General features: G+C 42.1%; 1 protein-coding gene across 3 annotated transcripts in view; it reads left to right on the top strand.

The window, feature by feature from the left end:
- Positions 1 to 14,995, top strand: part of tnr (tenascin R (restrictin, janusin)) — a 163,026-nt gene that overhangs the window by 84,886 nt on the left and 63,145 nt on the right. For all 3 annotated transcript variants that reach the window (XM_047342136.1, XM_047342137.1, XM_035171572.2), the window contains exons 4-8: positions 3,477 to 3,597; positions 5,173 to 5,389; positions 5,492 to 5,592; positions 7,530 to 7,692; positions 9,268 to 9,744. In XM_047342136.1, coding sequence (XP_047198092.1) covers positions 3,514 to 3,597; positions 5,173 to 5,389; positions 5,492 to 5,592; positions 7,530 to 7,692; positions 9,268 to 9,744 — 1,042 coding nt within the window. In that variant the 5' untranslated portion in view covers positions 3,477 to 3,513. The remainder of the gene's footprint in view (positions 1 to 3,476; positions 3,598 to 5,172; positions 5,390 to 5,491; positions 5,593 to 7,529; positions 7,693 to 9,267; positions 9,745 to 14,995) is intronic.

Raw genomic sequence — 14,995 nt, 5'->3', positions numbered from 1 at the left:
TCCAGTGTATTTGAAATCTAAAGGCACATGTGTCAGAGCACTTTGTCTCGTGTTGGCTCATGTGTCCGTGTGAGTAAATGAAGCCAGTGTGTTCTGCCTAAAGCATGTTGATTCTCTTCACTCTGAGTGAGATGGTCTGTCCTTAATTGAGCCTCCATGAAAACCCTCCTCTCGCTGTGTGTGGGAATGCTCCCGGCCTGCACCACGACCCGATGACTAAAGTCTAATCTAATGTGACTTTGAAAGTCTTTCAAACTGTTTATTGCTGCCGATATAAAACTATATATATAGGCTTGTCTTTATGTGCAGGTCTTTATTTGGTAGACACTTGAAAGCAGTATGGCTGAAAGGAAGACACTGTGCATGCATACTGAAGACCTTTACCTCCCGTGTCTATAGTGAGATAAAAAGGGTGCGTGACACTGTTCTCACATGACGCATCTATTTTTACCTCCATGCGATTGTTGCAGAAAAGAAATCTATGAAACTGGAATAGAGAAGCATGACTGATTTACCAATTTTTGCTTATATAGCATAGCATATACTGTATTTGCCTGATTATTTTTGCATATGCACACTATGATAAATACAATCAAAATACCTTTTAATGTGTAACACAAAAGATACAATTCTTAAAACAACAATGAAACAACACATGTAACATGTACAATCGCAACAGAACAAAACTAAGAAAGACAGAAAAATAATGAGGAATAACTAACATTACGTGTTGGCTGATAAATTATAAGAAATTGTATCTAAGAAATATATATTGCTGACAATTTAATTCACAACAATATCAATTCCGTAGCTGTAAGAGAGCTTTTGATCATATCCCTCAAAATGTTCTCTTCCTCTAGTCGATGTGGCTTTATATATTTAGAATTTAAATACTGTAGTTGGTCCACCAGAGAGCACTGATCATTTATTTACCCGCATATCTTCAACACAGGTGTTTAACATGCAGGTCTGTTTTGAGACTGTGTGGTTCTGTAATTGAATCCATCCATCTATTATCCTTACTGCTTTTCCTTAAAGGGTCACAGGGGGAGCTGGAAACGATCCCAGCTGACACCTACACGAGTCTCCAATCAAAGTAAACTGCATGTGTTTGGATTGTGGGAGGAAGCCAGAGTCCTCAGAGAACTCCCACACAGAGCGGCCGCTGCCGACCTTCAGGTTCAAATTCAGAACCCTGTGTGAAGTGACATTGCTCTCTGCACCACCGTGCCACGCATGTAATCCAACGCATTTCCTGGAAAGAATAACACAATTTACCACTCAAGATAGGGAGTCTTCACTTGGCACACTGCAATACATAAATCCAGTTAATTGTTAGAGTTTCCTAGAGAGTGTTATAGTCAGTGTAAAGAACGTCAGATGAAAAAAAAGGAGGATTGAAGCTATATACAATAGATACAGAGCTGTTAACCTGTTTATTCAGTACGTAGAGAATCAGTTGTTTTTGCTAGTGTCCATAACTCGTCAGTTACATCAAACCACTGATGCTACAGATCACTGGTCACATGTTTGTTCAAAGTTTGTCAATATTGAAAGTAATGCGTGTCCAAATCATATTTTATTCTACAGTTCACTTCCTTGAAGACAATATGATGACAGGTTCTCAAGATACAGTATGCGAGCTACGTACAGGCAGAGAGATGGAGATTTCTGGAACCATTTATTATAGATGGATTACTAGGATTACAAATTTGTTTGTTTAGGTTGGCAAAGTGTTATTGGATGTGTAATATAACGGCTTGTTGCAGGAAGTGAAACAGCCATGTTGCCAGAGGGACAGTGCTTTAGCTAATGGCTTTGAACATGATGGTTCCAGTTGGTTTTGTCCGTCTCACTGCGGCACCATCTGCACGTTCTCATTTGTTTGGTGAATTCTGCAGTTAAACGGCTTGTGTCGCGTCGGGCAGCAGCTGCATGCTTGAGGTTTCACAGCAGAACACTTTCTATCTCTTTAGCTGTGGGGCGGGTGGCATTGGTTGGCAGTTGAATCCAGCAAGGCCAAAGTCATTTTTAAAAACATTAGCCACACTGGCTGAAGCGAGGCGGGCTGTAGATTGTAACATATGACTGACTATCTTTCCCCAATGGCTCTTTCATGATATACTGCCTGTGTCAACATTCTTTGTGTTGCTGTTTACCACACACACACACACATACACACACACACACACACACACATGTGCACGTACACGCAGGTTGTTTGACTTTGTCTCAAAATGAAGGGTGTTGCTCAGGTGGGAGCAGAAAAATCCTTTGAAAAGTGAAGTGCGGCAGTGGGAGAAATCGTCAGTGTGTGAACAGGAAGCCTGGGACATTGAATATGCATCAAAACATTTTGTTTTGAATGAGAGAGAAACACACACACGTTCACACTGGGATTCTCTCTCTCTCTCTCTCTCTCTCTCTCTCTCTCTCTCTCTCTCTCTCTCTCTCTCTCTCTCTCTCTCTCCGTTTCTCATTTATGTGCAAATACACTGATGTTTCAACATTTCCTCCATAAATGATCAAAACAGCCCGAGCCAGTTAGGTGTGATAAGAAGACTTCCATCTGGCTCTCACAAAAGACGCCATCTGAGTGCAATAGCCTGCTTCACCAACATGAGATGCATTGTTGTGATGAAAGGAGCTGGTGAATACTGACTACACAGGCTCATCTGTGAGATGTTTTTTTTCTCTTTTTGTCTCGTACTAAATCTTCTGCCCACACTCACTCCGACATGAACATGTTGAAACTCAAGGGAGTTGTGCTTCAAATTACTGCAAAGCACATATGAACTCACGCTCACCATACTGATATAATTGCGTTCCCTCCTGTTGTGTGCTAACTCACCTCTGCAGCTTGATAAGGATGTCTGATATGTCGCTTCAGCTGCAAAAAAATAAAAAAATAAATCTAAACAGCTGCTTTAAAAGCTCTGCACGCTCCTGTCTGTTCCGACATGTGACAGTCTGCTTGAAGCGTCCACGTCACTTTTTCCTCTGTGCAGCTTTTTATTTCAGTGTGTCCCTGGTCTCACTTCCCCCACTCAATGGAGAGGGGATTACAGCGGCATCACTCTAACCACGTCTCTGCTGAAATCCATCTATCAACTCTCTCCCTGAGCTACATTTCTCTATTCCTCCCGAGTGGAAAGATCAAATATTTGGTATTGCGCAGTGAAATACATTCAAAGGTTCTAAGTCGGCTCCATAATCCATAATGGGATCAGAGGAATTTATTTACCGTTTACAGAGGATAAGATGACTTCTCACACGTGCACAGAAACACGCGCTCCATAGACACACATGCACGTATGTTCCCGTGTTGGCACACTAGCAACTACCCTGGAGAAAACACATTTTCATGCAACACAGGCACCACCACTGACTGTTTTTGTTTCATTTAAGTCTTAACGCCTCTCTCTCTCTCTTTCTCTTCTTCTTCCACCTTTCTGCTACTTCTCCCTCCTCCACAGGTGTGAGTGGAAAGGAGTGGTGGGGTTTCATCGCAGCATGCCACTTTCACAGCAGCACCGTGGGGCCACAGCGCCCGTTACAAGCTGGATCCTGGTTTTGGCTCTGTCTCTTGCTCTACAGGTAAAATGAGTTCAGACAAAATGGCCCTGTCCATTTTTTTTCCCTCTCTCTCAGTGAGTGCAGCTGCCCAGGGCCTTTTTCATATTCATTATTTATTTGCAATCTACCATTTTTGGCAGCCGCGTTAATCACTTGACTCTGGGCACAAATCCACTCCAATTCTGTCCTGGCTGGTTAGAGTATCAAAGAGGAGTGATGTCTCAGACTACCTGCGTTCTTTCTGTAAGCCTGTAATAGAAACAACATGTTCTTTATTTCAGACAGAAGCTTCTCAATTTTCAAAAGGCATCAATTATTCACATCGCATTTCCAGCTGAATCATTTTAAGAATCTTGTATAAAAATGATTGAGTGTGCTCTTCCAGGATTTATTTGTATGTACCTTGTATCTAATTACATGTTTATCCAGTAGATCACCTCCATGGGCAGTGGCTACAGTGTAATCTTATGGGGCAAATGTGACATTCCATAAAATATGCACTAAAAGTGATATTTTCCACCAAAAACAGGCTCAAAGGCTGTGTTATTCTGGATCTTTGCTAAGAGTCTGGCAACATAACACATGTCTCACTCAACAAGAAGTCTCACTCGCAACCGAGCAGCAGCATGTTGTCCATCCTCTGCTTGTTGCCCCTCCCTCTCTGTTCTTCAATTTGTAGGAGCTGTCTTTCCATATACTCCACTTCATACAAGCAGGGGCGGCCATCGAAGTGAAATGCTTCACTCTCGTTTCCACCTGCTTTCTGCAACAACCCAAGTCTTATAAAACTTGAGACTTCTTGTTGACCGTGACATGTGTCAATGCTGCCAGGCTCTTGACCTATAATACTTTTAGTGGACATGTCATGGGGAGTTTCAGTTGCCCCTTCTTTTTATCTCCGGTTGCTTCTGTAGGTAGGACGCTAGTTATGCAAGACAACAAATAACGTTTGGGTAAAATAACACACGGTTTAATCAATTCTTTACATTTGATTGCTTTTGGATTTGAAAGGGCGAATAAAACAAGATACACCCTCCAACTATCACTGCTTCCCTACACATATTCTTTCAACATCAATGTGGGAAATGGTTATAACACACGGCCTGTTTCATGCAGGTAGTGCAAGAAATCAACATAAAGGAACTTTCTTCATCAGATTCTTCACATTTTCATGTTAATCTTTTCATTTCATATCCAGAATCAACCTCTAGCCGCTGAGTTGATCCATTGGTGTTTAGACTTGTCCGCCTGTGGCATTATTTTGAAATATCAAAATGTTTATTTAATATTAGAAATTATCTGAGCTCTCTCCCAGCCACAGAGAAAACACCATCTCACTGAATTGATGGTGCAGTCCTTTGAAAATGACCCACATTTTTATTGTGGAAATTGTGATGTCAGCGCTGCAGCCAGTGAGAGAATCCTTCATAGACTTTATATTAGTGTCATCTTGTTTTGTGTCCCCTGGGCTCTTTTCTCAGTCTTCACTCCATCATTCTGTGAACACGAGTTGGAGGGCACAAAACAGCTTGAAACCTTTGAGTCTAACCACGTGCGCTGCTCTGTGTTTTCATATTTTTCTCTCTCCATCTCCAGGGGGCCATTCATGCTGCTCCATCAGGAGACAACAAGCTGGTTCGTACCACCAGAGTGAGGAGACAGACCCCCGGTGGGGATCAGCCCTCTTCCTCCACCAACCAGACACTGCTGGAGCAACCAGTGGTCTTTAACCACATATACAACATAAATGTTCCCTTAGAGTCTCTGTGCTCTGTCGACCTGGACGCCTCAGCACCACCTGTCCCGGGTGACGGTGAGGTCCCCTGATTCATTGAGTGTTTTGGGTTTAAACTCACTGTAGCTATGTCATCTGCTGTCCGTCAAGTTTTCACGACACATTCTCCTCATTTTAAAGATTCACGTGCTGAGCTGGGGTCCAGACCTTCGGTTGAGGGTCCGATGGATCCAGCTGGACCAACAGAATACATGGAGCAGACTCTGGATGCTGACAGCCAGGTAGATGTTTTTTTTTTTTTAAACTGAGAAAAAATTCATGGGGATGAATAGTTGCACTTGTTTTGACTCTTGAAACAGGAGCACACCTGTTTTCTGCTCAACGATGTAAATCACTTCAGATAAATAGGGGACAGGGCGATCGGCGCTGCCGCCGACAGCCAGCTGCCAGCGTCAAAAAACTGCAGCGAGCGACCAGGACTTGAAAAAGAAAGTGGACTATTTTGTTGTGCGCCAGTTTCACAGTCACAGGAGTGTGTAAATGACATGCTCAATGTTAAACACCTCTAAAAGCTGTACGCCTGTGAGAGGCAAGAGGTGGTCGGCTGCTTTGAATGTGTATGTGGCAGTACTAAATCAAAAAAATATTTATAATAATAATACGCTTCATATGTGTCACACTTTTACCTTAAAAAGTGCTTTACACTGTGATAAAAACAACAATATAATGCAGACAAATTCAAACCGAGGTAAAAGCTTGAGGGATGAAAGCTTGAGAGCAGTTAATTGAGTCTCATGTGGCACAGAAACATTTCTGAAGGACAACATCTGTGTCATCACACATAGTGATTTACATTTAGATGTTTGTGATGAATAGTTATTTAAAGGGATAGTTCACCCAAAAATGAAGATTCACTCATCTACTCAAATTCAAATTTGACTTGTTTCTAGCCTACATGTCCTCTGTGATCCACACGTGAACGCGGCTCCAGGGGAGGATCACAGCAGACATTTAGCCTAAAAGCATCATGTACATTACCTTGTTTCAAGTCGAAATTTGAATGGCTTACGGACACTTGGATGACACCACAGGAGCAGTATGGAGGCATTTTATGTATTTGTTATGTAGTTTTTTTATGTTTGAAGAAGTGGTCACCATTTACTCCAAGTGTTTTGTGGACTCAAACACTTCACCCACCTACTATCCTTTTAAGTCACCCCCTCTGAACAGATGCCTGTTCAAACCACGTTGATAAATCCTTCAACAAGCAGTCAAATTGATTCCAATAGCAAGCAAAGATCAAAACACATACAGCAAATTGTCAAACCACTCCAGTCCACTTCTCAGTTGCCCGTTCATATTGTCAGCATGTTGCAAACAGTCATATTCTTGCCACTGTTTGTTTAAGTGCACCACTCACTCACGACCACAGTCAAGCTTGATGTTAGGTTTCTTTAGACGATTAGTTGATGCCACTTTATGAGTCGATAAGGCTTCAGTTGAGTGTTTAAACTGGTGGTTTGTGTGTCCTGGTGGTCAGAGAAGCTGGCTTGAGAACCAGAAGGTGGTCCCAGATGCGGAGGGCCTAGTTTAACAGATATTTCTTCTTCCCAAAACTAACTTAGCTAGTGCTTTGCCTGTTCAATCGACATAATCGTCAGACCCGAGTTCACAATATTTTCAAAATAACAGCTCTGTGATTCAGCTCGATACAGAGCTTTCAATAATAAAATAAACATTTACTTTGTAGAAAAACAGCTAAATAATAAGTAATTCTTTAAATGCTGCTGCCAGAAGATCAGCACCCGTGACACCCATGAATGTCTGTGTCAGTCTAATATGGTGAAATAAAAAATATAAAATGTATCCAAATAATCTCAATTGTCGACCTCTCTAGTAGGTTATCCAAGGATGTAGAAGAAGACATGTTCAACTCGGTCAGCAGACTGCATGTTAACACTGCTTTACCCCCACTGAGGCCTTTGGCCTGTTTGTTCAAAGTTTATCAATATTGAATATATAGCGAGTTTAAATCAAACCAAATTCAAGACTTGACCTCCCTGGTCCCTGAAATATAAACATTGTGAAGTGTGAAGCCAATAACATGAGCAGTTCTAGAGAAACGCATTCCACAGAGATTTGTGGAATAAGGAGATAGAAGATGCCCACATACACTTCTGCTCACTTGTTCTCCAAACTGTCCTCTTAACTTGTTCAGGTCACATTTACTCACCGCATCAACATCCCCAAAGCTGCGTGTGGCTGCACAGCGACAACCACGATCCAGCAGCTCGCCACCAGGGTGGAGATGCTAGAGAGAGAAGTTTCCATGCTCCGCGTTCAGTGTGGGTCCGGATGCTGTGGGGAGAGCTCAGCCATGGGTGAGTTATGTTCAGAAGAAGAAAACATTTATATTCTTTGAAGGTGTAGTTTTATGTTAATACTGTACAGAATAGAGTAGCACTCGTTAGAGCACATTCCCCCGCTAAGGCCCAAATGTCCCCTTAAATTAATGAACAGGGTTTCCTTTTTAAAATGTCTAAGATTTAATATAAAAATATATAATTTAGCATAATGAGTAGTACAGTAATCTTAATTTTAGGTATTGAAAAGTCTTTAATATGTTAAAATATAGCATACCAGGCTCTTGATTATGTTAACGTTCATTTAATGCTACTTTCATCATGCTCTAAAATTCTCATTATATAATTATTTCAAGAGAAATTTTTGGTCGGAATCTGTGTGTTGTAGTTCTTTCTCAGCAATACAAATATTAGCACACTGTATTCAAAATACATACAAGCCCAACATGGAACTGACTTCAGAGATAACACTCTGATATTCGCTTATATCTGTTGGACTCCACATTGCTCTTAAATTTAGATTATTACGATCTTAAAGTCTTTCAAAAGTCGGAATTTGAACTTTTTGACTTCTGCAGAAACCCTGAACAAGCCGCACCAAATTGCGCACCTTTATATAGATCAGTTCCCTCATGAAGGCTGTTTTTTTTTTTTTTCAAGATCCATGCATTTTTCCTTTTTCACAATGTTAAAGAAAGTGATTAAAAAAATTGTAAATGAGCCTCTTTGTCCAGATCTACACGGAACTCTAATGGGCTATTTCTAGGCTCATGTCCCATCCATCCATTTAGTTTCATTGAAATCTGTTCAGTAGTTTTTGTGTCATCCTGCTGTCAACCAAACAAACAAACGGGTTAAAAACATCCTTGGTGGAGGTAAAAATAAGGAAGTATATGGCTTTTGGAGACAAAGAAATGAAAGTCTGCTGACAAAACTCAAAACAGGCTCTCTCATATATGTAGCGAGAAGAAAAAAAACAGATTCTTTACGTGAAATTGGCAGGAGAAAAATGTGTTTACATGCTGCAGGGCGACATCTTTGTGCTGCTGCACAGTCTCAGACTCTAAAAGAAGCGGAGGAACCTTCTGAAATTTTTGTTCACTATTCAGAAGATGCTGACATTGTATTATGAGGGGACTGGAACGGATAGAGTTATCGGCTCTAATGCGGTTAAAGGACCTGCTCATTTGACACCATCACCCCATTCAAATAAGTTCTGAAAACGCTCCGTCTCTGCGGTGAGAATATGATTATCTGCAGCAGTCACAATCTGAATCCGAATGAGGATGAAATGCTCAGCTGTGGAGGACGGTGGCAGGATGGAAATGAGACAGGTTTTCATTGATGTCTTGATACTGGGTCTAAAATCCAGGGTGGTAGACATGAAGCAGATTCGAAATTTGAATAGAATAATTAAAGTCTTGAAGTGTAGATTACTCAGAATTTATTATTATTGTCTTCTTAGAAAAGGAAGAAAATGTATTGTAACCCAATAGGGTGTAATATTCCTTTAAGGATGATTGTGTTGGAGATTGGTTTTGTCTTTGAATTATTTTGCCAAATGACATATATAAACATGTGCTTTTCTCCCAGGTCGTTTGGACTTTGTTCCTGGCTGCAGTGGCCACGGCAGCTTCAGCTTCGACTTATGCGGCTGCATCTGTGAAGAAGGTTGGAGCGGCAAAAACTGCTCCGAGCCCCGCTGCCCGGACGACTGCTCCGGCCAGGGCGTGTGCATCGAAGGGGAGTGCGTGTGCGACCGTGACTTTGGAGGCGACAACTGCTCAGAGCCGCGGTGCCCCTCGGACTGCTCGGGCCGCGGGTTGTGCATCGACGGGGAGTGCGTGTGCGAGGAGTCCTTCACCGGCGAGGATTGCATGGTCGGGAGGTGCCTCAACGACTGCTCGAACCAGGGGCTGTGCATCAACGGGACGTGCCAGTGCCGGCCCGGGTACGTGGGCGAGGACTGCTCGCTGGTGTACTGCGCCAACAACTGCAGCAAGAAGGGAGTCTGCAAGGAGGGCTTCTGCGTCTGCCAGGACGGCTTCGCTGGGGATGACTGTAACTCCGGTAGGCGACTACTTTCTCTTCTTCACATCAGTTTAATCCTCTGACTGTTGTCAAGCACAAAATGTAGTTTGTCCGACATTTGCAGTTCAGGTCCCTGAAGGAGAAACTCTGGGCAAAGGAGTTGTCCTCCCTGAACACTCGCTGTCAGTCTGAGAACAACCAAGTAACTCAGAGCAGCCATCCGGCCTAAACAGATTTCACAATGACACAGTGTGACCCTCGAAGAGTGTAGGCAGAATTCTGGAGAGGAAACAGGTCTCTTTCAAAATAAGAGCTGCAGCATTCGATGAAGTGGGTGTTCTTGTCATGAATGGTTGATACTGTCACTTGAATGTACTATTCAGATTACAGTCTAGAATAATCTCCTTTACTTACAGTGAGGGAAAACCTCTACATAAAGTGAAAAAAAATGATTCCACCTGATAAACAACACCAACAAACAGTTTCCCCTCTGAGCTGCTCTTATTAAATGTTGCTTTGGATGTTCTCACATTGTTAGATGTCACAAATATGACGCTTGGACTGGATTTTCATAGATTTACGATCTAAAGGTGTGGTGCAGCATCTTTGTGTAAACACCATCTGTCGAAAACATACAGTTATGGCTCTAACACCACTCAGCTAATTAATTAGGTTTAGTCTATAAAATGTCTATGTCCACCACAAGTATCCAAGGCCCGAAGAGACATCGTAATATTATCTGATGAACAGTCCAAAAACTCAGGATATCATTCTAACAATAAGGCTAAAAGGACCACAACAGAAAATACTCACAATTTAGAGCAAAAAACAGCAAATGTTTGCCCTTTCTTTGCATTTACTTACTGATTTAATCGACTAATCGATTCACAAACAATTACATTATAAAGCAAAACTTACTAAATCACAGTTACTTGTTGGTACAAGTACTGTCAAACTAAGTTTTGCTACTTTCATGTGTCATGGAGCGCTGGATAAGAATGAAAGGAAGTCTGGGCGCCAGCTTGCTTCAGCTTGAGCACTCTTACAATGGCTGCAGGTTTGGTTCCGACCCAGTCCTTTTGCTGAGTGTCTTCCGTGTTTTATGGGCGGCTGTGGTTCAGGGGGTAGAGCGGGTCATCCACTAACCAGAACTTTGGCGGTTCGATCCCAGTCACCCCCATTCAAGATACTGTACCTCAAAGTGCCTCTGACAGCTGTTACATCAGTGAGTAGTTGATGAGTGACAGATAAAGTGTTACACATAGGTGCACTCGATGAGTGGGTAAAAAACTGCAAAGTGCTTTAAGTGGCCTTTAAGGCTAGATCACTTTAATACAGAGCGGTTTTCCACTCTCTTCCCCTATTTCATGCTTGCTGTCCTGTGGATAAAGCTTAAATGCCCCAAAAATATCTTTTAAAAAAAGAATAAAGGAAATTATTCATTCAACCATATCGTGTATTTTTGTTTTCGAAAGTAAATCTCATGTATTTTGCTCGAGCCACACAGGTAGATCCATCTCATTTCTTTGTCTGGACTTCTTAATGCAAAGCTTGTGTCTGTGTGTGCAGTAGTAAGTTAGGTCCACACATCTGTAAACACAACTCACAGCTCCACCTCCAGTGAGCTGCCTTAAGAGAACAAACCCCTGTCTGTGCTTCAAATGCAGGTGTGGGCCTTGCCGGACAGCAGAAGCTGTAACTGCCTTCATTTGTCAAAAGTTACACTCATGCAGGTATAGAGAAGTGCCACATTAGCCACTGCAGCTGAGGCAGCTTGTGAGCCCACGCTCGCCTTTGTTCGGTGGCAGCTCTCAACGCCCCAAATATCAGATCCTCCTCTTCCATTTTAAAGCAGCTGTCAACAAGGAGACGAATGAGCACAGACAGAGGAGCGTGTGATAGAAAGACAGGGACCGCAAATCATATTACCAAGGCTGATTCCTCAGTGCTGCCCCCCGATTTAATATCCACACCAAGTGAGGGAGTGTGGATGGCTTATTTCTTAGCAATTAGAGGCTAAATAGCCAATACTTGTAGGAGACAGTTTGCTGAATACAAGATGAAGCAGTTCAGATTCCAGAGTCCTGTAGGGTGACTGACTTAAGTGTTTTATGTTAAAGAAAATGGATTGCTATTTGCTTAAATCATGGCGACCTATAGAGGAAATTATTTTCATGGATGGAGGAAAATATTACAATCCATGTATTTTTTTACATGGATTGTGGCATTTAATCTTGACAGCAGAGGGATTCCACGATCACGTCCATGAGTGCTGATGTCGCATTGGGCAAATATCAGCGGCATTCTCCCTTTGTTGACATCCTCCGAGTGCAGCCGTTGGTGACAACTGACATTTACATTTGTCTGTGGACGTCAGCGTTGTGAAGCAGCTCTGAAAGTCCTAGTCGATTGCCATTTTTTATTGCCTTATACTCTGCTGCATACCATCAATCAAGTTGATCTGAACCAATGCGGCTTTTTATTTGCAGCAAATCACACAGTGGAAAAGCAATTTAGAAGCCTTACTGTAATAAATATAGACAAATAATGAAGTAGCTTTGTTTTCATCAATTGTGCCATTAGATGATTAAACTACTGCAAAACACACATCACGCATCGTGAGCAACCTACTGTTGACTGTTTTGACTAAAATTGCGTTGAAGCTTGTGACAGATACGATACGTCTTTGCAAACAACTACTTCACTTCTCTTTTCCGTTTTAGCAGAGTGTACGATGAGAAAGCGAATTTGAATTTCAGCAGAACAAATCTCACTTTCTGGGGAGGGGTTTTAACAAACAAGCAACGATACTCGCGAAGGAGCTTTGACAGTAATTATGGAGAAAAGTCAAGACAACTTATATCATATACGAACTCAAAAGTGTTTTAATTTAGAGCGATAGTTAAAATTTTGTCGGTTGACCAAATTAACTAGAGCAACGCCATTACACGAAGTAGCCTGGAGGTAAGATAGTCCTCTAATGATGCACTGACCTCTGTTGTCAGCTGGCGTTTTGCTGTCAAGGTTTTAGTTGAGTAGATTTTTTGCTGCGTCTGCCTATGATGGCACACTGATGAAACCTAATGAGACTTTAAGACTCCCGGCAAGATTCTTGAACAACCTTCAGTGAGTCAGACGAATTCAAGAAGACAAAGACCTTGAGCAGCAGGAATTAGTTTGCAAGTTATATCAGCAGTGTGCGGCGATGTAGGTGTTACGGCCAGAAATCAGGTGAGGAGCAAAATGCAGAAGACTTAGAAAGACAGTGGTATCCAAAAACACAAAAGGCGTAGGATTAATACTCTACATGAGGATGAACCTTTACAGACAAACCCTGGAACTATCTGGAGAAACTGATTTACTGCCAACGATGTCAGAGAAACACAGGAATTAAACTCGAGAGCTAATCACACCAGAGGATTGTGGGTAATGGAGTTTTTGTCCTTGACATTGCGAATAAAACATGTTTTGTCTTAAAACACAGTTGGTATCATAGACTCGTGGCTTCTACAGGAGCATATTGCATCATTCAGAATCTCATGGCTTGTGGTATGTCTACCTGCGATGGTTAAAATATTATGGCTGATAAGCAAAATCTCTATTCATAAAATGAATGGGATTTGTACTTCAGGAACCATGTTGTTTAGCTCTATTGGTAGCAGTTTTGAAGATTTTTTCCTGGGTGGAGAAGTTGGTGCATGTGTCCTTTAAACTCATCCTACATGTTTTTAGCTAGATGAACAAAACTGAAAATAAAAGAGGTCACACGAGAAACTGGGGGATTGGAAAGTTTCCCAGCCACAAAGGTCAGGGACTCTCTTGATATTCTGCAATCGAGTAGTGTTGATAGGATGTTATGTCGTTCCTCTCTCCCGGGCCACGATTTTAATTGAGTAAACAAGCATTTGCATTCAGATTAACTGGCCGTCGGTGACCTTTCACATAGCAACAAACAGTGGGATGATGAAACAAGTCTTTGCTGTATCTGGAGTGCAAAGTCACAGATTTCAGCTTCAACGGTCTCGACTGGCTTTTCTGAGCAACCTTTTCCAGAGAGCTCACTTAAGTCTGCCCTTCGCTCTCTATCCGAGTTAATGTCTTTACTTTCAAGAAGCTCGTCTCCTCAGCCTCCTGCATGACCTCATTCAATCACTCCTCTCCCACCCCGTGGATTATTGCTCCTTCTTTTCTCTCGTTATTTACTTCACATACTTGACGAGGCCGAGTCCAGTTGATGAAATAAAGCCGAGTGAATGCTGCAGGAGTTGTCCCCAGTGAAGGTTCACTGTTTTGAAAGCAGCCAGCTCCAGTAAAGGATGCAGCCATCTGTCGAGTGTGTGAGGAAGTAGCTGAAACGGCTACTTAAGTGTCCAAATGTTCCCCGGGGAGTCATCTGTGCTATGCTGTGGAGTCCTGTATCACAGGATGTATGTAGAGATGATGATAGGGTGGGAGGTCGTTTATCACATCATCACACTCGCTGTTCTTTTACTCTTCTCTCTCTCTCTTTTTCTTCTTATTGTCCACCTTCTCTCTCTCTCTCTCTCTCTCTCTTTGAACCGGCTTTCTGCATCAGTCGTTTTTTCCTCTCATCTCATCTAGACTTTTTTCTCTCTCTCTCCTCTCCTGTTCTCTTCTGTCCTCTGTGCATCCATCTCGTCATTTCTTCAGCTGAAAACTGTTTGCACCTTCTGTCTCGTCCTCCCCTCCTTTATGTCCTTCACCTGTCTGCTCCTCCTCTTCCTCCTCATTGTTTTTGGCAGAGGGAGCTGTAAACACTTGTTTATCCCTCTGAATTTACATTCCACACCAGCTCTCAGGTTTACGACTTGACGTTGTCCTCTTCAGCCTGAAAGAGTGACAGTGCTTCTCCTGGCTCATGTTAACACTTACGACTCATGTTACCACAAGCACTGGCTTTTTTACTGGCAGGAATGCACATTCACAATGCAGTCTGCCATATATATATATATACTGCATATATATATATATATATAGCTAAAAATACAGATTGTAGAGAGTGAGGCGTGATTATCTTAAAGTGAACAGGCACAGGATCTAGTAAATGCCTGAAGGACCATATCAGAGGTTTTGTATTTCTAATCTAACTTTATTTTTAAACCTTTGCACTGCTCTCAGTCATTTCCTAAAGCATGCAACTATGTTTGAGCTTTTGCAGGAGATTTGCAGAGTTTCCTATTTGAGAATGAAATGAGATTTTGAGTTGATGCTCCAAATTTAAAATATACAGCCCGATGGCTAAAACGCATCCACATTTATGAGTCATGGG

The sequence above is a fragment of the Hippoglossus stenolepis genome, chromosome 11, assembly GCF_022539355.2.
Source record: "Hippoglossus stenolepis isolate QCI-W04-F060 chromosome 11, HSTE1.2, whole genome shotgun sequence".
Lineage (NCBI taxonomy): Eukaryota > Metazoa > Chordata > Actinopteri > Pleuronectiformes > Pleuronectidae > Hippoglossus > Hippoglossus stenolepis.
This window is presented reverse-complemented; position numbering and strand designations above follow the sequence as displayed.